We start from the raw sequence: 26,208 nt of genomic DNA on the forward strand, positions 1-26,208 counted from the left end.
CTCTGCTCTGCCTCCACCACTCACTACAGCTGAGCTTTGTGGCATAAGGAGACCAGAGGTTCCAGTAGGGTTCAGAGGAAGAAATGTGACTTACTCAGGACAGTGCCTGGCATTCAGGAAATGGTGCCACTTTAGCTCAAAGAGAAGAGACTAAAGGAAAGAAAGGCCTTGCACCAGGGAAGCATGCCGCATTGTCTCCCACTGGAGGTCTGCAACAGTCACATGACATGTCTCAGCTTTTCCATCTGGAATTTGAAGGTGCCACCTGCAGCATGTGCCCAGCAAGGAAGGCTTTGCTTAGGGAACTTCCTGCTGCAGCTGACGGCAGTCACTTTCACTTCCTGTGTGGAATGACATATAAATCCCTGCTTCTTTTGCTTCCCCTAAGCAGAGAGGACATGCGTGTGTTCTGTGTCCTCAAGCCCATATCCCAGTATTATAACGAGCTAGATAAGGTACCATCCCAACAGGTCAGCCTCAGTGCACACCACTTTCTGTGGCGCTTCTGAAACTGCTAGGGTGGCCACCTGGCCTTCAGAAGCCAACCTCAGTCTCAGCTCCGCATGGTCAGTGCAGCGGCGGCGGGCATGCCTTTCCTGCAGGTGAGCCATCCTCCTCTCTGAGATCTGCATTTTAAATTCCGCTTTCCAGTCCAAAAGGCTGTATATTTGGAGTTAAACATTGAATGGACTGATGGGGGTGCTCCAAGAAAAGGGGAAGAGGAACAGATGGAGCTTGGTGTCTCTCTCTCTTGGGTCTGTTCTTTCTAGAAAGCAGTATGGAGAAGCCCTTGGGCATAGTGTCCTGTGCAGTGAAGAGATCAGGTTACAGGGAACGTGTGACAGGAAGCACTGCCGGGCGGGCGCTGGGTCATTAGAGGAGCACAAGCAGATGGCCCCGCCTCGTTCCCGAGCCCCGTCCTCTTTATCATCTTCGTCTGTTCTTCTGAAATGAGTGCCTGCTGGTCGCTGATGGGCCTGTGTGGAGATCACAGTAGCAGGTCTGTGTCCCAGTGCTGCTGGCCTGGCCCGGGGAGGTGGCCCTGCTTGAGCCAGTGTGTCTTCTACCATGGGGAGTAAGGAGTGACTGTGCCTGACACCAGAGGCCACCTGCAGGGGCTCAGCTGCTCCCTTCAGTGGGTGGGTGATGTAGCCAGGGTCATTATTCATCCTGCCTTCTGTGTTCCTATCACATAGTGATCTATCAGAACTAAGTGAACGGCTGAGCACCCGGAGCTCAGCATCGAAAGCCACTCCCCTGTTCCTTCCCATGGTCTGTCCTTGCCTGACGCTCCACCACCGCTCTCCAGGCCAGCCAGGCTGACGCCTCTTCACCATTATTTCTGTCTGTTTGTTTTGTAGTGTTTTGTTTGTCTTTGAGAAGTGGCCTCATGGTGTAGACCAGGCTGGCCTCATCAAAATCATAGAGATCCACCTTTTTGTTTATCTAGAATGTCCTATGAGACTCAGTCATAGGACTGAGGCAGTCAGAGGCTCTGCCTATCTGTCTCCCTCAGGCCTTGTCTAGACAGGATTCATGCTGTCTTTAGAGATGGTTTGCTCCTGTGTGTCAAGTTCCTTACACTGTAAGTGCCTCAGAAATGTGTCGTATTGCTGGGCAGTGACAGTGCACGTCTTTAATCCCATCACTCAGGAGGCAGAGGTGGGTGGAACTCCGTGAGTTCGAGGCCAGCCAGGGCTACATCATTTCTGTCTCAGAAAATTGAAGGAAAAAAAAGAAAGAAAGAAAGAAAGAAATGTGTACTGTCGTGTCCACCTTTGTGATCCCAGCTCAGCACTCATTCCCTGGCACAGTTAGGTGTTGGGTGGAGGAATACCAGGATTCCAGTCCCTCCAGAAGCTTCCTTCCTTCCCTTTCTTCTTCTCTCTTAACTTTGAATTTTTCTTTCTTTTTTTACCTGCCTTAGGGTAATAATCTTGCTACTGGATACCTAGAAAGGCCAGGTCCTGAATTCTACTGGAATCCTTTCCACACAGGTGGATCAGACAAGTGTCCCATCCTTAGGGAGTCTGTATTCTGTTAACGGGCAATTATGTAATAATGAGCAATTTCACCTCCATGTGCCTTGGTTTCTGATTTGTACAGCGGGATTAATAATCCCTTCCCTCTCCCCTTTAATTTCGCTCATAAGGACATGTGTGTAATAAGGCTTTAAACTCTACAGCCATGCAGAAATGCATGGTATGGGCACCGAATGCTTTTGTGAGTGGAAGTCAGGAGTTGATTTCCTGCCTGTCCCCATCCCACCTCCCTCCCCCAGGCAGGAAGTTAGGATCTGAGTGAGAAGAGAATAAGGCTCTTTATAAACTGTAACATCAGTGGTGCTCGTGACTACCAGGTCAACATTAACAATTACCAGATTGCCAAGGAGTTGGTTACTAAATGAGGCTGAGGATTGGTGGTGGTGATCCCCAGACAGAGTGGGTCTGCAGCCTGCAGCCCTCTGTGCCTTGTAGACAGGCCTTTAGGGGCGAGATGAAAAGTAGCCTTGTGTTGCTGCAGGCTGGCCCCCCGGGTAAATAAAGAAGTGCATTATCTGCAACTAAGTGGTCTCTGAAGGGCTCCTGCTGGAGATTGACGGCCATGTGCTAAGCCTTCCCATTCCACTGTCCCCGGGGCTCTGTCAGTGACAAGAGCCTCTGTTGTCAGAAAGAACCATGGCCATAAAAATAGCCAGGGAATTAGGAAATGGGCCGTCAGACTCAGGCTCACAGGGAGAAGCCAGCCCTTTTATAATATTCGCCCTGGGCCCCACCCAGCTTCCTGGAGCCCATAGTCCTCCCTGATGTCCACTGCCGCACAGATGATGATGACAGAGTCTGGAGAGGTGTACAGGGAGAGGTCATGTTGTCTCGGGTGCTTGAGGGGTTTGGGGGGGAAGAACAAGTGGTAAACCTAAATCATCAGGGAAGGTTCTCTGGAACAGGTTGCTTAAAAACAGGCTTGAGAGTCACTCAGGTCCATGTTGGGAAACATGAGGCCAAGCTGGGGGAGAGACTTCTCCCAGCAGTCCTTGCTGCTTGTCCACAGATGGTGAGAGTGGGGGGGTGATATTCTAGAAGTGATGCTGTGATGATCACATGAGTGATCATTAAAAGCTGTTGAATCGCATGCTGTAAATGGGAGAATGGTATGGTTTGTGCACGGTATCTCTGTAAGCCTGTTTTGTTGGGGATTTGTTTTCTTAAATAAGAATTGGCTGCAAAGGGAGAGAGGTGCAGACAGTCTGGCAGGTCTGGGAGAGAGCCTGGCCTCACTTAGGAGGTGTAGAGAGGGTGATGAACTTGTGGGAAACAATGGGAACGTGGATCTCACCCCGGACATAATGGAAGCAAGGGGTGCGTGTGCAGTGCTGTTCTCTGGACCCTGAGGCAGGATGGGGAGAAAAGGACCAGGCTCTTGGGATTCAGAACAGAGAGGGTGTGTCTTACAGAGAAGTCACGAGGGAAGGCCCAATTGGGAGAGTAAAGAGTGGGTAGGCTGAAGCAGCTCATTTCCTGAAGTCAAGGGGGCAGGCATAGAGGAGGGGAGGGGAGGGGAGGGGAGGGGGTGGAGGTGGACCAGAGGATTTTATAAAGAACTGACAGATGAGTTGAAAGTCCCCTGACACACAGAAATGATGGAATGATGGCTGTGTGAGAAGAGAACCACTAATTCCCTTCATGTGGTCATTACACTTTGTCACTGTGGCCCATACCCATGTTCAAGTATGGAATGTCAAACATTTGTGTGTGTGTGTGTGTGTGTGTGTGTGTGTGTGTGTGTGTGTGTGCGCGCGTGTGCGCGCGCGCAAATGCATATGTGTATACATGTACGGGGTAGGGAGGTCAGGGGTCGACATGTCTCCCATAATCACTCTCCTTTTTTTTCTGAGACAAGTTCTCTCTCTCAACCTGGAGCTCACACCTTTAAGGACTTGGGGGCAGAGGTAGATAGAACTCTGTGAGCTTGAGGATAGCCTGGTGTACATAGCAAGATCCAGGACACAGAGAGATCATTTCTCAAACAAAAAAATAAACTAAATTTTAAAAAAGAAAAAAGCTGACACTAGCTTAGATGATTCATGTCCCTTCAGCTTTTCTGGGGTAGATGAGATCAGAAAGGAAAGTGATCTTGGAACTTGCCTTCTGTGGCCTCCATGGTCCACGCAGAATGAGGAATACCAGAAAGATGCTTCAGGACTGAGGGAGGAGGGCCGGTGGGGACGAGGCTTTCCCTGCTGTGTGGTGACTGTCATGTGCCCAGGCTGGAGGCTGTCCTCTCCCTGTCCAAGCGCTGTCCAGCGTTTATGCCGTGCTTGTCTGTTGTCAGGACATAGTGCGACGAGGGGAGATCATAGACAATGACATGGAGGACGAGTTCTACTTGCGGCGCCTGGATGCAGGGCTCTTCATTCTCCAGCACATCTGCTACATCATGGCCGAGATCTGCAACGCCAATGTCCCCCAGGTAGGAGGACCCCTGCCGCCTTCCTGGCTGGCCACCTGCACAGATAGAAGCACAGTGCTCTCCGGAGTCCCCTGCCTATGGGTCCTCTGCTTCGGATGGGGTGAGGATGACACTGTACCCTGGTGATTTCTTCCCCATCCCATTCTTTCCTTCCTTATTAGATTCGCCAGCGGGTTCACCAGATCCTGAACATGCGTGGCAGCTCCATCAAGATTGTCAGGCACATTATCAAGGGTGAGTTGGGTGCTGCTGGGTTGCATCTCTGGGGGCTACTCGGGGGCTTGCTGGACCCCATCCCTGGAAACCGGTGCCCCAGATGTTCTGGACTGAAAGCAGCAATCTCCACTTCACCATGCCAGGTCACCTGTGTCAAGTTCAGACGATTAGTCTGTTCTGTTTCTCTCCCGTTCCAGCTCCACAACCTAAACACACAGATACGAAGCACTGAGGCTCAGGACCATCTGCTTTTAAAGCACACATGGGGCGGGGAGGTGGCTCAGCTAATCGATGCTCGCCTCATAGCGTGAGGACTTGGGTTCAGATGCCCACCACCCCTGAGCAAGGCCTGGCACACATTGGGAGGCGGAGACAGGAGGATCCCTGGAGCTTGCTGGCCAGCCAGCCTCCCTGAATCAGTCAGTTCAGGTTCCCTGAGAAAGGTGTCCAGCTTCAACCTCTGGCCTCTACATGTCCTCACACACAAACGTGCATGCACACACAAATGTGTATTCACACATTACACCACACACTAAAGCCAAAACAGCAGAAAACAAGGACATGGTTCCTAACTGCATAGTAGGGCAGAGAACAGGGACATGGTTCCTAATGCATGGTAGGGCAGAGAACAGGGATGTGACAAGAGGCGACTGGAGCGATCCAGGCTGTGCTCTGAGGTGGCGTCATCTTAGCAGGGCTTGCCTCTCACCTGTGCCATCATCATCCCTTCCCTTTTTCACACTGAAGAATATGGGAAGATTGAGCAGGGTGCTGCTGGCTTTTTAGTGAGTGCTCAGGGAGAGCATCCCTCCTTCCTGATTCTCTACGGCATCTCCCAAGTGCCCTTGGGTCTTGGTCTGGAGCTGACCCGGCTAGAGTAGCTCTGGAGAGGCCTGTGGTCACCCCAGTGAGCCTCAGTCACGGGCAGGACTGTCTGCTGAGCTCAGGCTGCAGCAGCAACATGGGCCACTTAGACACTGAGACATGGTGGGCTTCGATGGCCAGGATGGTGACTCCACAGTCCAGGATGGTGCTGGCGTGGTAGAGTAGACAGAGCCACTCTCCTCTCTGGGCCTTGATCTGCCCACTGCCAAGGACTCGGAGCCTTTGCCTTTCAGTTGCTCATAGGCCCTTGCAGGTGAGAGAATGGAAGCTGTCCACATGGAGAAGAGGGAGGCTGCGGGGCCAGCTCCGGGTCGGCCTCTCCAGGTCGGCCTCCTGCTCAGACTCTGTTGAAGGAGTTGAAGGAGGTGGCTGTGGTTGGTGATGGGAGCTCTTTGAGTCTCAATAAGCTCAATAAATGATGGTCGTAAAACATTAGTTAATTATGCTCATCATTGCCATCAGTGAGGCTCAGCTGAAGGCCTGTGGGAGGCCTCACAAGAGACGTGGCATGAAGCTGGTCTGTGGGGCTGAGACAGCGACATTCCAGGAGGGAGGAGCAGTGTGAGCGAACGCACGGGACTGGAAGCCATGTGCTTGGCACAGCCTCACGGGGCTGCGGCATGGTACCTGCTGTGTCCATTCTGCTGGTGGACAGTTACAAGGCCTTGGCATCTGCTCTTTTCTCCAAAGAGGAGGGGGTAGGTAGGGTGGCCATGGCCCTATGGGGGGACCCTGGGTGTTCCCTTCAGCATCAGAGCCTATGATGGGCTAGTGTCAGCCAGCCTCCTCCGAGGGCGGGGCTGTGGTGACTGCACCTCCAGCCTTTAAATGGCATTTACTGCCAACACCCACGAATGCAATTAGAGCTTCTGATTACCCTCAGCTCTGCTGTCTTGCATTCAGGCTTCTCCCTGCACCTCCATCCCTCTAGTCAAAACAGCGAGCTTCCAAGAAGGAAAAAGTGTTGGTAGCAGCTTGAAACATAGTAGGTGGATGTTTTCCTCTGAACTGCTCCGCGTATACCTTAGGTCATTCAAAACATCCCTCTTAAGCCCGCTTCCGCTTCCGCCACCCTCTGCTGGCTCTCCCTAGGTGCTGATAGGTATTCCCTGAGGGTCGGGCAGGGGAGAGGCCTGGGGCAGGGGAGAGGCCTGCACAACTGCTCTCTGCCGTGCCTTCTGACCAGCCCGTACCCTCCTTCCATACCCAGTTCTCTGAGCACATGCCCGGCCAGCACTGCAGGGGGTCCGCCCATCCTGCCTCCAGACTCTGTCTTGAATCCATCCCCTCCTCTCCCTCCATCTGTATGCCTTCCAAGCCCTTTATCACAGTCAGTAATTGTTTTTATTTATGCGTTGTTTACTCATTTGATCTGTCTCGTGCATTAAAATGGAAGGTCCATGATGTAAGGCATTGTTGCTGCCTGGTCACGTGCTCCTACCTCCTGGGGCAGTGGGGCTCATAATGGGAACCCAGCAGTGTTTTCAACACTGCTCATCGAAGCCGTCCTCTGATAGCGATTAATGGAGCACACGTCTCCTAAGGATATCCCAGGCGAGGAGCAGAGGCCAGAGATTAGGCAGGCTTCGGTGATCTGGACTAGATCCCAGCAGGTGGGGCAGTGGTATGATGTCAGGTTATTAATTCTTTGGGTACATGGTGAGTTTGGGACACATGTGGTAAGCACATCACCTTGTTTGCCAGCAGCCAGTAGACATCTCACTAGAGCTCACAAGGTGGTTTGGGCGTTTGAAGCCGTTAGTGTGCAGGTGAGTTACAGGCAGAGAACTGGACACCACTGCTTGGGTGAGAAGGCCTGCAACATGAGGATGACCATTATAGTAAACGGTCTCAGCCTGGTCCTGCAGGCTTGCTCTGCCTCCCGCATGCCGGGGTGGGGGGTCTCCCTGTTCCCTGCGGTCCAGAGCCTGTCCCACACACATGAACAGGCTGCAGAAGGACCTGCGGGCTAGTCCTCGGCAGTGTGCCGTCAGTGTGGAGATCAGAGGGACGCTTGAGTGAACTGGGGCTGGCTGTGTGCAGCCACCCCATGAAGCCTGCCCTGCTCTCCTTTCCACCCCTGCCTCTCCCCACCTCACCCTCAAAATGAGTGAAGAAGAAACAAAGCCTCATAAAGGAGACCAGCTCATCACTCTGTCTGCTTTGATTTTCATTTTGTTTTTCAGTTTGGGTTGCTTCCTTTTTTTTTTTTTTTTTAACATACTAATTAGATGAGAGCTTTTTTCTTTGATTTTATGGCCTACATATTTCCTAAGTTTTGCTGGCAGGATGACAGCTGATGTATCCCTTGAGGTCTCAGGAAACCGCTGATGAGGCAAGCCCGGCAGGGGACTTTTCCCAGGGTTTTCAGTCCCCTTTTCATGGTTTTCCTCCCTCCTTTTCTGTCGGGGGTGCCAAGAGCACGGGAATAATTGATGGCTCATTAAAGCCCTGCTTTCCACAGACTGCTTACTCGGCGCTCCCGGGTCCAGCCATCCCCAACCAGGCAGACAGGCCTGAAGACCACAGGCCCTTGAAGGAAGTGAGAAGGGCAGTCCCCACTGTGGGCTCCTTCCTGCCTCCTTCCTTGAGAGCTGGCACGGAGCAGAGCATGCTGTCCACTGCAGCACGAGCTGTGCACCAAGGTGGACCTCCAGGCCCCTTCCTCTGGGACGGGCCAGAAATCCAACTCCAAAGGAAGGGTCTCCCGACCTGCTCTTAGCCACACTTCTTAGACTTGGTTGTTTTGGTTTTAGGGGTTTGTTTTGCTTATTCTTGTTTTAATTTTTGAGACAGGGTCTCCCTCTGTAGCCTAGGAAGATCTTGGACTTGTGATCTTAGACTTGTGTAGCCTCCTGAGCAGCTGTGATTTCAGACCCCTGACAGGCTTAGCCGCACTTTTGCCATGTGTTACGTCTGGTCCACCAGAAGCCCTGGAGTCAGGATGCTCACTGAGCACAGGACACCAAGACTGCTGGGGTGAAGGTCGTCACCATGTCACACGTCACTCGTGCCTGTTGTGAGGCTGAAGTGCTTTGGTTGTCTAGGTGCGAGGACACGTTCATTGCATGGAGGCCTTGCTTCCTCGGCCTGGAGCTGGCAGCAGCCTAGACTGAGGGAGCAGCAGGAAGCCATGGCTGTCACACCAGCTAAAATGGCCGGCCGTGAGCCCATCAGCACCCGCAACGGTTTCCTTTCTCAGAGGGTATACTCAGTAAGTTCTCCTGGCCCAGCAGAATGTCCTGCTGAAGCACGTCACCCACCCCGGTGTTGTCAAGCAAGCACTGTGGACCTGAGGCACCTGCCTCGGCAGGTTCTGCTCCTGCTTGGTTGTATGGAGCTGCTGGCCTGCCCACCCTTCCCACCTCCCTCATCCTGAATCTGACTGAGCTGTGTGCACTGGCCCAGGCCCCTGCCTGGGAACCCGCTTTCCCTCTGCCCTCCGTGCCCTCCCTCTCCCTCTCAACATAAACAGAACAGCTTGTATTCCATGTCTGTGTGGTAAACCCGCTGTCTACAGTCTGCTTTAATATTTATGCGTTCGGCACCGCCGCCTGGGTTTGAGCTCCATCAAAGCCCCTGTCCTAAGAGCATTTCAGATGCTGTGGAAGTAGGGAAGGGAGTTGATGTCTGCCGGCTCCCTCTCTCTAGCCCACCCCTCTTCCCCTTCCCTTCCTCACCCCAGAGTGCTCCCTTCAGCTAGCATCTCTCCTCTTCACACACAGCAAAGAGGATGCTCCCCAAGACCTCTGGGAGGAATCTGTTCAATATTTATCAACTGCTGCAGCAGCTGAAATAACGGGCAGTAGCCAGCACCAAGGGCTGCTCCAACCAGAACTCCAGAAACAAAGATGGAGGCTGGGGGCCCGGACGATGGCCCCGCTGTACTGTGGGTACAAATGGCCAGACGTAGGGACAGTGGAGGAGCCTGGCCTGGGTCCTTGTACCTGCTTCCAGGTGTGGCCATCTCCCTGGGGACTCTGTCCAGTCCCTGCCCCTTGGCTTACATGTGTTTCTGAGAGCTGCTCTGTGACCTGACAGAGGAGGGGGACCCAGCCAGTCCACCCCACACACATCCTGGCCACTGGGGCCACCCTCGTGGAGCAGCTTTGCGAAGTTCCAGGAGCAGCTTTTCCGGAGGTTAGGAGTAGGCAGAGCAGGATGTTGCTTAGGTCAGCAAATGCCACTTTGGGGACAAGCCCCCCCCCTTCCCCCCTACCTCTTTCCACTGTTCGTATTGACTCTGGGTAAATTCCAGCTCCTCACACAGCCCATGCTTAGGCAGGCCGCCTCAGTTCCTTCGGATCCTTGGTTGCTGCCTCTGAGCAGGACCGTTGGCCTGCCTGTGTCTGTGGCTGCAGGATTAAATCAGCCATGTCTGTAAAACCTGCTACCCAGTAAGTGGGACCGTTCCCAGACTGGGCCCATGAGCCAACCTTGCCTGGCCCTGCCACAGTCTCACTGAGAGACCTGCCAAGGTGGCTGTGGGGACAGGACATTCACAGCGTTGGCAGAGAGAGCTCAGCAAGACCCAGACTTGCTTTCTGTCCTGTGCATCTGGGATGAGGCCCCAGAGAAGTGACTGGAGTACCCGTTGAAACAGTAGAGGGGTCACACTGGGACAGCAGTGTAGGGCCTGGTACCTCCCAGAGTGCTTTGCTGATCCAGACAACCAAGCAGGACCTGCCACTCGCTGACTGAACCCTGAGCAGTCCTCCCCCAGTCTCTTCTGAGGTCCTCAGCAAGCCTCCCTTCCCCTCACAGCTTCTGGCAGCCACCATGTATACCCTCATTGGGAAGTAGGCATTGCAAAAGCAAATTCCCATCTCTGTCTCTCTCTCTGTCTCTCTCTCTGTCTCTCTCTCTCTCTCTGTCTCTCTCTCTCTCTGTCTGTCTGTCTCTCTCTCTCTCTCTCTCTCTCTCTTTCTCTCTCTCTCTCTCTCTCTCTCTCTCTCTCTCTCTCTCCTTGCCCTGCTATACTAGAAATTGAATGCAGGGCCTTGCCTGTGCCAGCCAAGCATTCTAACACACACCAAGTTTTTTTTTTAATTTATTTTATATATATATATATATATATTTTATTTTACAATACCATTCAGTTCTACATATCAGCCATGGGTTCCCCTATTCTCCCCCCTCCCACCCCCTCCCCTCACCCCAGCCTACCCTCCATTCCCACCTCCTCCAGGACAAGTCCTCCCCCGAGGACTGCGATCAACCTCACACCCCAAGTTTAAGGCAGCTGAGTGAGACCCAAACCCTGCATTTCTAGGATGTTCTCACATGTTGTCATACATACTGCTGATCTCACATATGTCTTCACACTGCAAAGCACAAACCAGAGCACAGCTTACATGCCAGGCATCGCTTGCCTGTTTGTGCTACTATAACAAAATGCTTGAGACTGGATTCTTTATTATAAAGAAAGAAATCTTTTCCCTTGAAGTTCTGGGGGCAGGGAAGTCCAAGACCAAAACTGGCCTTTGGCATCTGATGAGAGACAGGCCAAAAACATTCTCTGTCCCCACATGGCAGAACAGAGGGGCCTTACATGTTCCCCAGGGCCCTTCTATAAGAGTTGCATCCCATTCATATGGGGGTTGAGAGCCATAGCATGAACTGATGAGGGGCACAGATGTTCAAGCACATTAGTGCCTGCTAGGCTTGTGTTGAATGAAGGGTGAGGAGAGATGTACTCAGAGAAGACATGAGCCTGGAAAGGTAAAACAGCCTCAAGGACTCACGACTACAGCTGCCACAAAGAGCTGGCCCCCAGTGGCTCCTTGGTGCACGCTGAGATTTGGGAGCAGTGTGGAAAGACACAGCTCAGGGAACTACATACATGGTCCAGCCTAACTCACCCTGTTCTTTTCCCCCAGAGTACGCAGAGAACATTGGGGACGGCCGGAGCCCTGAATTCCGAGAGACTGAGCAGAAGCGCATCTTGGGCTTGTTGGAAAACTTCTAGAACGCTGGGTGGAGTGTGTCTCGGACCCCTGGATCCCTCCTGGAAGCCGTTTTTAGACTTGTGTGACTTGAACAAATTAAAGCTAGTTTTGGTATTCTTGGGCTGACATTCAGTGTGAAAGCCTCCCCATCAACTCCGTCACACGGGCACACCTAAGGAAGGCCAGAGCTGGCCTCACCCCGACTGCCCTGTCCTAGGGAGTGGGGAGGGTGTAGATGATAGGGCAGCCGGATCTGACTTGACACTGAGAGGCTGGTGGTGACAGGAGGCCCCTGGTGTCATGGCATGTGCAGGAGCTGTTCGTGCACAGCACCTTGGGGAGTACTCTGAGCCCAGCACCGCAGGCTCTGGGGGCTGCAGGGTACAGAGAATTGCCCTCATAGCAAGCGGTCCACCACGGCTCAGTCCACAGTGCTTCTGGCGTACTATGAGAGGGCCAGCACTGACCTAAAACACTACAGTGCTCAGCATTGTCTACACTTAATCTCATGTCCTGTGAGGGCATGTGGCACAGTGAGGCATTCTGAGAGAGGCCACAGTCACAGCCTTTATTACATAAAAGTCTGTTAAAATTTGCTATATAATGATTTGTTGTTGGTTACTATGTTAGACTTTGTTTTAAGTGTTTAATGGTAAACAGTGCACCACCCCCACCCCCACCCCCACAAACACACACTCTGTACTAAGCACAGCCTGAGACGTACTGGGGTGCTGAAGGTCTCCACGGGTTAGGAGGCCATGTAGTATCAGATGGCTGGGCAGTGGTGATTCATGCCTTTAATCCCAGCACTCAGGAGGCAGAGGCAGAAGAATCTCTGATTTGAGGCCAGCCTGGTCTACAGAACAAGTTCCAGGACAGCCAGGGCTACACAGAGAAACACTATCTCAAGAAATGCCCCCCCAAAAAAAAAAATCTGGGAATGGCCCTGGTGCTGGTGTTTTAAGCTCATGAGAGAGGTTCTGAGTCTGGGGGTCAGGGGAGTGACAGGATGACCCCAACCTTACCCAACTGTGACCCATTGGATGTGTGGTTTTGACCTCTTGTGACAGACATCTCCAGAGAAGGCTGACAGTGCCCCAGTGCTCATGGGAATGAAGAGTCCATGATGACAGATGTGGTGGGCACATTCAGTGCTGACTTCCTTCCATCTTGAGTGGCTGTGACTTGGGAAGTGTGGTCTCACCTCCTGGCTGAGGTGAAACTCCTCCTCTCCTACAAACATCGCAGTTGGCCTCAGAGGGGAATCCTCCAGTGCCGGAGTGTGTGGAGCAGCAGTGTGGAAACAGGATTTCCTTACAGCCAAGTATGAGCCCTAGGTCACCAAAGAAGCTGCAAGGAATGCCACAGCCTCACACAGGTCACCATGCCACACAACAGTGCTCCTCACTGAACCCCAGGGGGCCAGGCATCGTGTAGCCACCAAGCACACTTGATGTCAGGTAGTGTCAGGGTTCTGGATGTATAAGCAGAGGCAGCCCTTGTGTGCCGGCCTCTGGAGGACTGTGTGACGATGGAGAGGGTGTGTCCCACCATGAACTGAACATCCCAGCAATGTGGGATGCAGAAGCGAGTTACATGACAGTTACTGCTTACATCACTTCTGTGGCCATTGTAGCTACACACAATACCTGCTTCCTGCTCCTATACTTTCTCACGGCAGCCCTGTTGGCCTGGCCATCCCCAGCTGTAGGAAGCCAACACCGAGGTCTCGTGGTCACACAGGGCTTGGGTCCTGTGGCCAGTGAACCACAACCCACATTCAAGCCGAGGTCTGTGATCTTGCTGCACTCCCCGGTCTCAGAGCAGTGGTGGACTCGAGTTTGATCTGTCAGTGTGCTGTCTCTCTGTCGATGCGAGCTTTAATGAGTGCACAGAACAGAGCATGTGCATGGGTGACCTATGGAATCACCGGCTTTTCCAGCTAACGTTGAGTCTCCTCTGATCATTGCTCATTCAATACTTCTTGTATTTTTTTTAACTTTATTGGTTTTTAACCAGAGAATACTTACGCATGGTGTCAGGGTTCAAAACTTAATTTTAAAACATTGAATAAAGAGCCTCCTCATTCCTGGAGCTGCTCCTGCCTCCCAGCCATCTTCCCAGCATGTGGACAGCACTGTCCATCCATGAGGTTCCAGAGGCCAGCCTCTCACCCACACGCAGGTCAGCCAGCGCAGGAAGCCAGGCTCCATGCATCTCCACACACCAGCCCTCTGTCAATGGCTCCTAACTGCCTGCCTGTTTATCATAAGCTGCCTAAGGTCCTGTTTGCCCCAAAAGTCCCTCTGCCAAAACAAGTCCAAACTCATCCCTTAGTCTCCCCAATGAACACACTTGCCTGGGCTGTGCGAGGCCCTGGGTCCAGTCCCCAGGTACCCCACCCCTACACACGCACTCCATGTTTCCCAGGTGAGGAGTGGGCTCTTTCTGTCGGGTACCGGGGGAGAGGGAGCGCAAAGCCTAACCCTCCCAGAGGCAGAAGAGTGCACAGTCCCAGGCACCGCCAGACCAACGGACACACCTAACAAAGTAACCTCCACTCCAGTCTTACACCCCGCTGCATAAAGCTGAGAGCTCTCAATGCAGCACGGACCCATGGCTTTCTGCTAACTAGGAACCCCAGACTCCTGACTCTGCTCACAGCCAACTAAGATGCTGTCTGCTTCACAGAGCAGTTTGTGCCCACGCCCTGCCCTGGAAGGACTCCCTGGGCTCCAGTGAAAGCCACCTCTCTTGTCCTGGGGGTCTGAGCTCTGCATTCTTGAGGTTCAAAGCTCTCCCTTCTTGCCCATCCTGTGTCCACAGCTGAGTGGTCCCTGAGCAGAGCACCGCAGAGAGGCAGTATTCCTTTTCCCATCCAGGTGTGATCTAAGAAACCTTAGCTAAGGAGAAGGTCACGTCTGCCTCCTTCACCTGCTGCTTGATGGTGGGGGTCCACACGCCTGAATCTAGTGGCAGCAAGATGGGCGAGTCTAATTAAGAGAGATTTGCATGCGGGCTGCATTTCTTTCCGTGGGGGACCACGGGGGAGCTGGAAGGCATCCCTCAGTCACCCAGAGTAGCACCAGTGCCCAGGTGGCACCGTCTGCCATTACCACAAGCGTCAATTTAGTGTCAGCAGGGAGACGAGACTCGCTTTCCTAGAGGCAAGACTTCTTGATGAGATTTCTTACCCAGCAGCAGAGGTAGAGGCAGGCCCACATTTTCAATCTGCTCTGTTCTCTGGTGCACGTGGAAAGTGCTTGGAAGCACAGCGGTGGGCCTTAGTTATCGGTGCTGGGAAAAATGGCAAGCTTCCTCCACTCACCTTCGTCTTGATTAGCTAGCACATGCCCTTGGTAGAGGCTCGTGGCGGTGTATAAGGGTGCATTGTGCAGATCTCCCCGCCAGATCTGTCTCCTGGCCACTCAGCCCCCTCCCTGGAAGCAGCCCCTCCTGACTAGACCAGGCACCCCCTCCAGGCCCATCCAGGTGGGCTCATCTTGTTCCACCCCTTGCCTTCCATTTGATACCTGCCACGTGGCACACTCTGCCCACTCTAAAGGCCAACGTGGGGCAAACTCCAAAGGCCTGGGCGGCTCCCGCCGTCTCCTCCCTAGCTGGCGGGTACCTAAACCCGCCTGCAAAGTTCCATATAACCAGGGAACACCTACACGGTTCCATTCCCGAAAAAGGGAGCAGCTAGTCCTATCTCAATTCCCTAGCTTAGCCCCAGACCAGCGAAAGAGGCAGGAGAGTGCTAGCTCCGATTTCCGCCATCTCCGCCATTCCGCCATCTCCCCCTTTTTGTCCTACCTCTGTTATAAATATCTTGTGTATTGTCACAATTTTGAAGTCATCGTTCTTCACCATACATTTGCTTATAGACTGTTTACCTTATTTACGTGAAGCCTTAGTCCTTAGGTTATTTTGATAGATAAGATTTATAGATTTATAGTCGCCTATGTCATCTCTATAGTTACGTTAGTTAGGTTATCCAGATTTACAGATACATAGGTTAGATGGGCAGGTAATCTTCAAACACTTCATAGACCTGGAGAATATGGCATTTAAATAACTTAGAATTCTGTTGACGTGAGACACAATTGCTCCTGGCTGCACCAATTGATCCCGAGAGAATGTTGGGCTTCTAAGACATTTCCATTTGGAAGTTTGTCTTTTGGCACAAAATGGCCTACTGGGCAAAGAACTGCCCTTGCCTTGATGGCTGACAGTACAAATGCAATGCTCTCCTTTCTGGACAAGCGGGACACAAGGAAAGCGACCACTGTACTCTGCCAAGACAGGGTAAGATGGTCTTTCAGAAATCCTGCTTCTGAAAATGGTCTGTCAGATACTCTAGGCCTGTAGCCAATTTGAATGCACCAACAATGCTGAGAAACATTAGGTGACTGTCCAGGCTGCCAGCTGTCTTGGTCTACTCTTGCAAGATTCCCGAAAGTTGCTTGCATCCGTCTTCCATTTCTCAGGTACCGTTATATTCCTTCTCAGGTCTTTGATGGGATTGAAGACTAGCAGTTATAGTTACAACTTAGTATATATAATATCTTAGATAGAACTTATTAAGTATTAGGTTCAGGTTCTTTAGGATAGGACACCTTTGAATGATCTTTATAATATGCTGTTTACCTATGCTCTATACTTCTCTGGATTTTAGTATGTGTTTCTTGCTTGATATTGTTTGCATTGGTTGTAGTTACATCTTATCTAGGTCATTATCTCTCATTATTTCTGGACAATATTTGATAACCATTCCTTTGTATATAGTCTTGTATTAGTTTAGAACCTTCTTATTTAGACAAAAAGGGGGAGATGTAGTGGGTAGCCATTCCAACTTGGTTCTGGAAGTTCCAACCCCCATTGAGACTCTGGCAACTGTCACACCTACGAGGCGGGGCGAGGGGAGGCGCCTGGGGACCCGAGAGCTGGATGGGCCAGCGCTCGCTCTGGGCGCTCTCTCGTGCCGGGACGCTGACCAGTGCAGATTGACTGTGTAGAGCTCCGGAGAACACCGTTGGACTGCATTACACCTTCCCCAGACCCTGCGACCTACCCGTTACTTAATTTGTGAGTTTCGCCATTAAATAAATATCCTTTTAACTACGTGGAGTGGCCAAAATAATTTCTCCAATAATTAGGAGCCACAGGGGCCTCTGAAGATTGGGATGGGGAGGTGGAGGCAGAGCCAGCCAGGCTCTACACTGGAGGCCCTGCCCAGAGGCATCCCCAGCGATGAGGCCTGGGAGCCGTTTCCTGGGCTAGCAGGAGCCAGGTGGGGCTGTGGAGAGCCCGGCTCGGTATATAAATATCTTTAATGAATAAATAGAAATGCTTTTAAGGCTGCCAAGTCCCATCATTCCCACATGCCGTAACATTTCATTAGAAGCAGGCTCTGTAGGGGACAGCCCGGCCGTCATCAATCCACCCACCCACCCACCCCCGGCCCTGCCTGGCTCCCAGGTGGCCATTCTGATCCTAGTGTTGCACACATGCATACACTGCCCTGGGCCCAGGAGCGTTGGTCCTTCCCACACCTGGACAACCATGATGCCACAGTAGGCAGGGACATGTGTCTTGTTGCTGACAACCCCCCACACACACACACACTCCCCAAACCAGAACCCTGCAGATTTCCTCTCTGATGCACATAAGCTGAGTTCAGGGACAGCTGCTTTCAGACAATGGCGTCCCTGGAACCCCGGAGCTAAGGAAGCCCCACCTCGGGGCATCTAGCTTTCCAAGTGAGGAAATAGAGTCCCATAAGAGCAGGTGGCTACGCTGAGGTCACGCCAGATAAGCAGACCCAGCACTCAAGCTACCATACGATTGCTGCACTCTAATACCAGCTAAATGTTCTCTGGGCCAAGCCGAGCACCGTTTCCCTGATTCGTGACTAACCCATTTTGCAGATGCAAACACTGAGGCCCAGCAGTGGTGAGCTAGCTGCCCACCTGTGTCTCTAGGTAGCCCTTTTCCTCATTCTCAGGTGTTGGGGGCTGGGGGGGGTGTTCTTTGGCCCAGCTGTGGAACTGGGAGGCTGGGACAATCTGACACCCTGTAGCCCAGGCTAGCCCCAAAGTCACAGCAGATGTCCTGCCTCAGCCTCTCCAGTGCTGGTATTATAAGTGTGAGTCACCATGCCCAGCTTTAAACTGGGAGACTCTGAAAAGACTGGGGTGGAAGAATTCCCTGAGTGACAGCAAGCACCAGCTGAAGTCCGTGAACTGCCGGCCACTGACCAAAGCACATCTTGGAGCCCAGCGATGCCTTCCAAGGATCCCTCCCCAGCTTTACTGAACAGAGAAGTCAAGGATTCACACAAGGTCACACAGCTCTCCTTGTAACACAGGCCGGGAGCCCTATGGGCTCTCTGTTGACCCCACTGCCAGAGGCTGTGGAGCCAGAAAGCCCAGCCAAGTGAGCAGGCCCGCTGGCTGGCAGCCTGCCTGGACATCCAGTCATCAGTTAAGCCCATTAAGGGGCCATCCACAGCCCAGCCAGCTGTCTTCCTCCGTGCCTCACCTCAGCCCTCCGGGAGCCAGAGGACAGGCTCCCGGCCTAGCACTGCAGGAGAAAGTCTGTCAGGAACTCCAGGAGACTGAAAGATGTCCGGAGCAGGTGTCACCCAAAGGACCCAACACAGGGTCTGCATGTGGCCACCTGGGCAGTGGCCACACACAGCACAGAGCCTGCGCTGGCCAGCCCTGCCGCTCCCCCGGAGTGAATCCTTTTGCCTCCTGAGCCTCAGTGTCCTCCTCTGTGTTCTGCAGAAATGTCTGCTCAGTGTGCTCACTGAGGCAGTGGACTGCCATGCTTGGAACGGAGCCACACACGGTGCTGAGCCGTGCACCTCACCAATTCCTGTGTGCTGTTTCCCGGTCACCTTCCTCTCCAGACGGAGCCAGCACCTCTCTTTATACTGTCCAGAAGGACTGACCACACCCACAATGTCTGTCTGTCCACCCATCAATAAACCCCCAGTCAGGGTCCTGCAAAAGCAGTGTGTAAGCCTGCACATACCCAAGCTCAGAACCCAGGATCGCAGGCCTCCATCCACACCTCCAACCTGTCCCCCACAGCTGCCCCCAGCCTGTTCTGGACTCTCTACAGCCTCTCCACCCCCTGTAGCAGAGGCATAGCCAGACGCAAGCATACCTACCCTAGGGCATCAGGATGGGCTTCTTGGAGGAGGAAACACTGACTCAGCCATGAAGGGCAGTAATAGCCGATTGGGGACCATTCAGAACCAGGCTGATTGGCACAAAGGAAGCCACGAGAAAGCCAGACAGCAGGGCCCACTCCAGAGCACAGAGCACAGAGCCCAGGGCAGTGGACAGGAAGAATAAGAGGATGAAAAGACACCTGGGAGTGGGGTGGAAGCTGGCTGCCACTCAGGGAAGCCAGTATGAAAGTCCCTCCATGGTGGTGACTTGCAAACAGGCCATACTGAGGGCTGCGTAGATCCAGGTAGTTGGTAGGCTGGACCCCCTTCAGACATACCCAACCTTTAAGAGGGCTGCATGCAATCAGAACATCTGTGAATATGGCCCAGCACATCTGTAGCTCACACCATGTCACAGTGTCCATCCAACCCTCCCTCTGAAAGGAGCACACGAAACCCACCCCAAATCTCAGGGTTCCTCCTCTTCAAAGCCCCAGACTTCACTGGGTCCTGGAACTAGCACCTTCTTTGTGGGTCCCCATGGTCAAATCCCACCTGTGTTCCGGAGAACAGAGGCACCATGATCCTTCCACCACGCCCCTGAAAGATTGAGTGACTGCTGTGTCCCCTGAGACATAAGCTGGCCTTCATCTGTGTCTCCTGCTGTCCATCTGTCTATCCACTCATCCTTCCTCTCAACACTGTTTCTCTCAGGCCAGCCCCTTGCCGTGTGGAGACCTAGGAATGACTGGACTGTCCCTGAGCTGCTAATAGGGGAGGCCATTGCGACAAAGATGATTATGAGTCAGGGCAACGAGAACACATGTTGGAAAGATGAAGTTGGGGCGGGGGCGGCGGGGGGGGGGGGGGGGGGGAGGGGAGGGCCCACTGCTGCCAGCTCCTCAGGATAGTCACCCTCCAATGTCATCATCCCAAACAAAGGACAGTAGTACACTATTAGTGTTATTAATTATCATTAATCTAATTAAATGCCGATTACAATTAAGAACATGGTGATAAAAATGCCACCTTGGATTTAAGCGCCTCTGCCTCCAGCACCAGAGTGAGTGATGCCCTAACTCACTGCATCTTGCTGCACACAGTAGGTGCTCAGCTCACTGGGTATCCAAAGCCACAGCTCTGGGATAGTGAAGTGCAGCCTCTTGTTCTGCAGATGGGCACACTGGGACCTGGGAGGGGAAATGGTAGGGCTCCAGGTCACCTGAGAGTCTGAAAGATTGAAACCAAGATTCCCAATCCCAGACGCCTCCAAGCTCCCTTCATCCCTAATGACTTTTATTTCTTTTCTGGGGAAAAAAAGCAGCCATCAGGAACAGGCATGCTGTCCCTGATTAAACACAGCAAACTCTATCAGAACCGAGGTGGTGTGGCCTAGACGCCTGATTACACAGGTCGACAGTATGAGGACAGAGCAGGGAGACAGAAATGTGATCAAACAGTGTTGAGACAGTATCGGCCCCTCCCAGCACTAATACCCACCAGAGATGTGGTCTGGAGACCTCTGGGAAGAAGGGCCTTCTGGTCCCCAAATAAGACCCTGCTCTCCCTAACATAGGGACCCTCAGCAGCCAGCCAGGCTCCAATAGCCCATGGAGAAGTCACAGACCTGACCGTGGCCATCTGGGTGGGCACAAGGTTGGCCTTCCAAAGCTTTCCAAGACCCCCAGGGTAGACAGGTGTCATTTAGGCTGGCAGCTAGGTGGTCAGAGCTTGGCAGGAGTGGACAGAGCTGGCCACATGCTCTGGGGCGACTCAGTGTGGGCAGGCTCTCTCTGGCCTGGCACTCAGGGCTCTTCCGGGAAGTTTGGTTCTTCTTAACGGTGCCCTGGCCAGAGGCTGGCTCTGCTGGCGTGTCCACCATGAAGTTCTGTGATCACATGTGGGCAGGCAGTAAGCAGGGGAGGGCAGAGCGCCTGCTGATCATGTTCCCCTGTCCCCACAGTGGCTGTACCCAGGTGGACACAGCTGGATGAGCGACTTAAGGTTCAAATGACCACAAGTGTGGGGTGCAAACCTGGACTCTGGGAGACAGTGTCTAGAGTAACAAGTGGCACTGTCCATCTCAAGGAACTCACAAAAAGGAAGACACTACCACATAATCCAAAAATTACCCCAAAGGCAAGAGAGGGTCCCTGATGCATTGATTAAAGAAAATAAGCAAGATAATGAGTCAAAAAGCAAATGTGTGTGTGTTAGAGCGTGTGTGTATGTGTACATGAGTGTGTATGAGAATGCATGTATGTGTGTGAGTGTGCATGTATATGTGTGTGTGCATGTGTGTGTGCGTGTGTGATTGGAGGACTTCTAGATGGTTCTAAAGGAAGAGATAGTTGAGCTAAGTCTTGTAAGAGCAACCACGGGAAGAACTGAAGGAATGTTCCAGAAAGGGAAGAGTGAATGCAAAACCAGCCTCTGGTTCCTCCCTTCACTCCTGCACCCCCTGTCTGGTGGCCCCTTCCAGGTGACCGAGCGCTCTCCATTGCTGGAATTATTGCTGTGCCATTAATAATCATCATCCTCCCACCTGTTTGTCCCTTGACACTAGCTACAGGCCCAAGAAAAAGTCTCCAGGCCTTCTGGGTCCTCTATCGAATGGAGCGTGTGAAGTCCCCCCAAAATCTCAGGGGTCCTCCTGCTCAAGGCCACAGATGTCACTGTGTCCTAGCACCTCTCCTGTGGGTCCCAGTGGCACCATGTACCTTCCCACACCCTGACGTATCAGGGGGCAGGGGCAACCTGAGGATCCAGACTCAGAAACAGCGTGGAAGGGTGGTGAAGTCCAGGAGCTGATGCAGGGAAGGAAAACAGGTCAGGGACTGGGGCGGTGTGTCGGCCAGCAGAGGGCTGTGCAAGCATGAAGATGTGGCTTTGCATGCCCCAGCACACACACACACACTCACACACACACACACACTGTCACACACTCACACACACACACAAACACACACACTCAGACACGCACTGTCACACACTCAGACACACACACTCAGACACACACACTCAGACACGCACTGTCACACACTCAGACACACACACACTCAGACACACACACACTGTCACACACTCACACACACACTCACACACACACTCAGACACACACTGTCACACAGTCACACATACACACACACAAACACACACACTCAGACACACACTGTCACACACTCACACACACACACTCACACACAGAGCACCTGAGCCCAGTGCTGCCAGTGGGAGGGGAAGGCAGGCCCTGGGGGGGGGGGCACTGCCAGCCAGCAGAGCCAAATTCAATTCATTCTTGAATTCCAGGTTCAGTGAGAGACTCTGTCTCAAAAAAACAAAGTGTAATGCTGGGCGGTGGTGGTGCACACTTTTAATCCCAGTCCTGGGGAGGCAGACACAGGTGTGAGTTTGAGGCCAGCCTGGTCTACAGAGAAAGTTCCAAGACAGGCTCCAAATCTACACGAAGAAACCCTGTCTCTCTCTAAAAATCCAAAATAAATAAATAAATAAATAAAATGTAGTTCAAGCAAAGGTGACACCTGACATCTGCTCCTGGCCTCTACATGCCACACATGTGCACATATGAGCATGCACACAGAGACACACAACCTTGGGCCCTCACCGAGATGGTGCAGATGTGACTTCAAACCGAGAAGTCCCAATTCTGGCTGCTGTGTTCTAGAAAACACCGTGTGCACTTGGCTGGCCACACACTGAGACTTTGCCTTGAGTTTGAAATCAGTTCAAAATTCCAGAACGGCTGAAATATCCGAACTATAAAAACAAAGGAGGCCTCTGTCTCTCCTCACTGAACCCAGGGTCATAGGCTGGGCCGGGGAGTGGTGGAGCCTCGGGGGACTCCACAGCCCTGTGAGGTGGCTGGTACTTTCCCTCACACTGCAAGTGGGAAGCGGAAGTTCAGGGCCACACAGCCTTCGAGGGCAGGAGGACTGTGAGAGTGGAACCCTCCATGGAGAGGCGGGAGACCAGCACGGGGAGCCGGGCTGGGGAGGCCGAGGCATAGGGGCTCTGGATGCCTGCTCTGGGGATCAGGGGCACTGAGCAGTGACCCCACCTCTGCCCTCGGAGGGAGCGGGAAGCTCAGGGCTGCCGCCTGGTCAAGGGCTGATTGATCCTCCACGGTCCCTGGAGCCGGTCCCCTCGTCTGTACCACAGGCTGCTGCGTGTTTTCTTGTCTCTGATTGTAAACAGATTTGACTAAAGAGGTAAATTAGAAGTTAATTAGAGAGAACATGATTGATGAGGTCGTTTGCCGTGATTGGGAGGCGTGGAAAGGATGGGGTTCCCTGTGTGGAGGCAAGGGATGAGGGGGAGGGGATGAGGGGAGGGGATGAGGGAGAGGGATGAGGAAGAGGGGATGAGGGGAGGGGATGAGGGAGAGGGGATGAGGGAGAGGGGATGAGGGAGAGGGGATGAGGAAGAGGGGATGAGGGGGAGGGGATGAGGGAGAGGGGGTGGGGGAGAGGGGATGAGGGAGAGCGAGGGGAAAGGTCAAAGGAGATTCTGCAGGGGCGGGGGCAGTGGGGGTCAACTTAAGTTTCCTGTCTTCCAGACCTCAGGGTTCAAGGTAGGACCCCAGAGTGTGAGGACCCAGGCAGAACACTCCGTGAAACTTGGTAACCTGGGCCAGGGCTTCCTGGCCTCAGGATGCTGCAGCCATCCTAAGGGTGGCAGAACTGTCATTCTGGTGCGCACCCCAGCTAGAAGACACAGTGACAGAAAACATGAGCCCCACCCCAGACTCTGAGCACCATGGCCAGGTTGACGCTGCATCCCCATTTTCCAGACTGGGTTGTGAGTTATTTGGAGCTGAGCCAACTCAGAGTCACAGGGCCAGCAAAACAGCACTATGATGGCTTCTGGACTGTGCCTTTTGGCTCCATCTGTGGCTGGTCTTAGGTCTGACCTCTGGGCTCTTCCCTACTGCATCCTGCTTGCATACCTCCAACCACAGGGAGCTCACTTCTTCAGATGGAGGCTGCTCACCCTTCCCATGGGAACCTTGGTCCTTGTCCTAGCCTAAGCCCCTTAGGCCACCTCTGGGTCCCTGGCCACTGGCCCTCCTTCTTCACATTCCAGGGTGAGAAAGAGGCCATCCTAACAACTCCTTTGCTCTCCCAGGGAAAATGGGGTCCAGAAATCAGAGTGATGTGGGGAAGAGCTTCCCTGGAGTCAAATCCAAGTCCGGGACCAGGCCCACCATGCCTAGCCCCTGATGGCAGGCCTAATATTACATTTCCTTATTCAGCAGGATTTACCGGGGCCCCAACTGTGTACTGAGCTCTGAATGAGAGTGTGAGCTTCCTGGGCTCAGCCCAGGACCTGGAAGGCAGGATCCTGAAGTCCAGGGCTGCTGAGGAAAGAGGAGGGGCTGGGGGACTTTGCAGGAGAGCCTGCCCTCCAGGGAGTGGGGCTGCAGGGAGAAGGACTGAGCTAGAAAGGGCATGGAACAGTCTAGAAGCCACCAGAAGGCCAAGGAACTGGGAAAATAGGGTGGAAGATGAGTGGTGAGGTCCCAGGTAGAAGCTCAGGGCATGGCGGGAGGCCTCGCGGATTTCATTCTAAGCGTCAGGACCTGTCCCGAGTTATAGGAAAGGGAGAATGCACTTGAACTTGCAGCTGGGTGGGAGCAGGGATCCTCGGCAAAATGGAGGAGTGTGGCAAAGAGGAGTGAGGCCAAGATCCAGGCCAGATGAAATGTGACCTCAGAAGTCCCTGCCTTCCCTGGGTCCGGTTTCCCCACTTGTACAATGAGGTACCGTGTTCACCGTCAGAGTCCCCACAGCTGGGGAATGACCGAGTGGGAGAAAGGAAAAGCGAATCAACAGCTGATGTTCTTGGCCTCCCGGGTGCTGAGGCTGAACCCCATTTCCCACGTGCATCTCAATTCTCACAAAGCATCAGTTGTCTGGGGCTGGACTGTGACTGGACTCTGCTACATGCATGGGGGAATGTGCACCCCACTGGAGCTGCACCCCTCAAGGGTAAGCAAACTGGTGATATTTTGAGGATGAGGTGCACAGGAGGACAGCGGGAAGCATGCAGTGAATGTGGGTACACACTGCAAGAACCAGGTGTATAGGCCCGGCTGATTTTCTACCCTCTCCAGCCTCAGTTGGTCTATCAGGGAGATGGAGATAATCACAGCCCCCTCAGGAGGTGCTAATGGGGTACACCTGAAGCCAAGGGTACAGTCCTGCTTGTTCACTGGGGACCTCCAATCAATCACATCTGCTCCTCTAAACGGCTCTGGAGGGAGAGAGGTACATTTCCTAGCCTAGGAAACTGAGGCAGCAGAAGAGCTATGCCAGTGGTGATGGGCAGCTTTGGACCCACAGATAGAAGGAAAAATGAAAATGTGAGTGCAGGCCTGAAGACCGTGCCCCAAGCTGCCTTGGGGTTCTTGGCATCTTAAAGGGTCTCTTGGGGGTGAGAGGTTCAGAAAAGTCTCCATGACTGCAGACGGTACAAATGACAGGGGAAGGGACTGAGAGTACAGGATTACAGGAAACAGGGCTAGAGATGTCTCAGGTTACAAACACCGAGGGCCGAGACTGCCAGGACTAGAGGACAGCTTGTCCTCCCAGCATCGGCCGAGGCTTGATCTAATTGTGAGTGCTGGCAAAGACCGAAGCCTGCTCCGGCCATCTCTTCACTGGACAGCCATGTCTGCATCTCTAAAACGTTAAGGGGATTCTTGCTGGCGGGTGGTGGTGGTGGTGGTGAGGGCCCTTTCCAGCCTTGAGACACAAGAAGGAGTGAGAGGACTCTGGCCTGGACCTTCAGTGTCCAGAGAGGACACCTGCAGGAGGAGACTTGGAACTCAGCGGAAGTGGAGATGAGGCCTGGGCCTGCTTGATCCCAGGGTCACCACAAAGGAGGGCTGAATCTCAGCACTGGAGGAAGACAGCCTGGCCTCCTTCGTCACCAAGTCTTGACCTCAAACTTGCCCTCAGAACAGAAAGGATCCCCCTGCTTCAGTGAAAAGACCCACAGACCAGCAATTTCGTTGTCTATGCATGCCCAACTCTGTGCCCTGAGGTACCAGGGTCGTTGTGTGCAAGAAGGGATGGGACAGAGTCCTGTGGCGGCCCCTGGCACCACGTGGGGTGGGATTTGCCAAGTGCTCTCCTCGGAGCGGCACACAGTCACCGAGGCACACTGTTCATTGTTTGCTTCAGGAAGATCCACCATGGACCCAGGATCTGCCACCAGCCAAGTGGTGGCACCTCCCTGGGCCTCAGTTTCCCTCATCTGCAAGATGAGATTTGCATGCCAAATGCTGGGAGGAATAAATGGAATACCACACTATCCATGTGGCACATAGCCTGGGGCATTTTGGTGAGCAACAGCTGTGGCCATGGTGATCCAAAAATAACCACATGGCCAGCATGCACCAGAGTTTACTGTGCACCAGGCCCCAGAGTAAAATGGCAAGCTGGGTCCCAAGCCCAGGTCAAACGGAAGAAACTATCCTGTTTC

The 26,208-nt window shown here is 53.2% G+C and overlaps 1 protein-coding gene across 1 annotated transcript in view; it reads left to right on the forward strand.

Annotated features, from left to right (window-relative positions):
• The window catches only part of Ctnnbl1 (catenin beta like 1), a 185,449-nt gene extending 173,802 nt beyond the window's left edge, over positions 1-11,647 (forward strand). Inside the window, exons 14-16 of the mRNA XM_028861754.2 lie at positions 4,333-4,470; positions 4,632-4,704; positions 11,451-11,647. Coding sequence (XP_028717587.1) covers positions 4,333-4,470; positions 4,632-4,704; positions 11,451-11,539 — 300 coding nt within the window. The 3' untranslated portion in view covers positions 11,540-11,647. The remainder of the gene's footprint in view (positions 1-4,332; positions 4,471-4,631; positions 4,705-11,450) is intronic.
• The last annotated feature ends 14,561 nt before the right edge of the window (positions 11,648-26,208 follow it).

The sequence above is a fragment of the Peromyscus leucopus genome, chromosome 4, assembly GCF_004664715.2.
Source record: "Peromyscus leucopus breed LL Stock chromosome 4, UCI_PerLeu_2.1, whole genome shotgun sequence".
NCBI lineage: Eukaryota > Metazoa > Chordata > Mammalia > Rodentia > Cricetidae > Peromyscus > Peromyscus leucopus.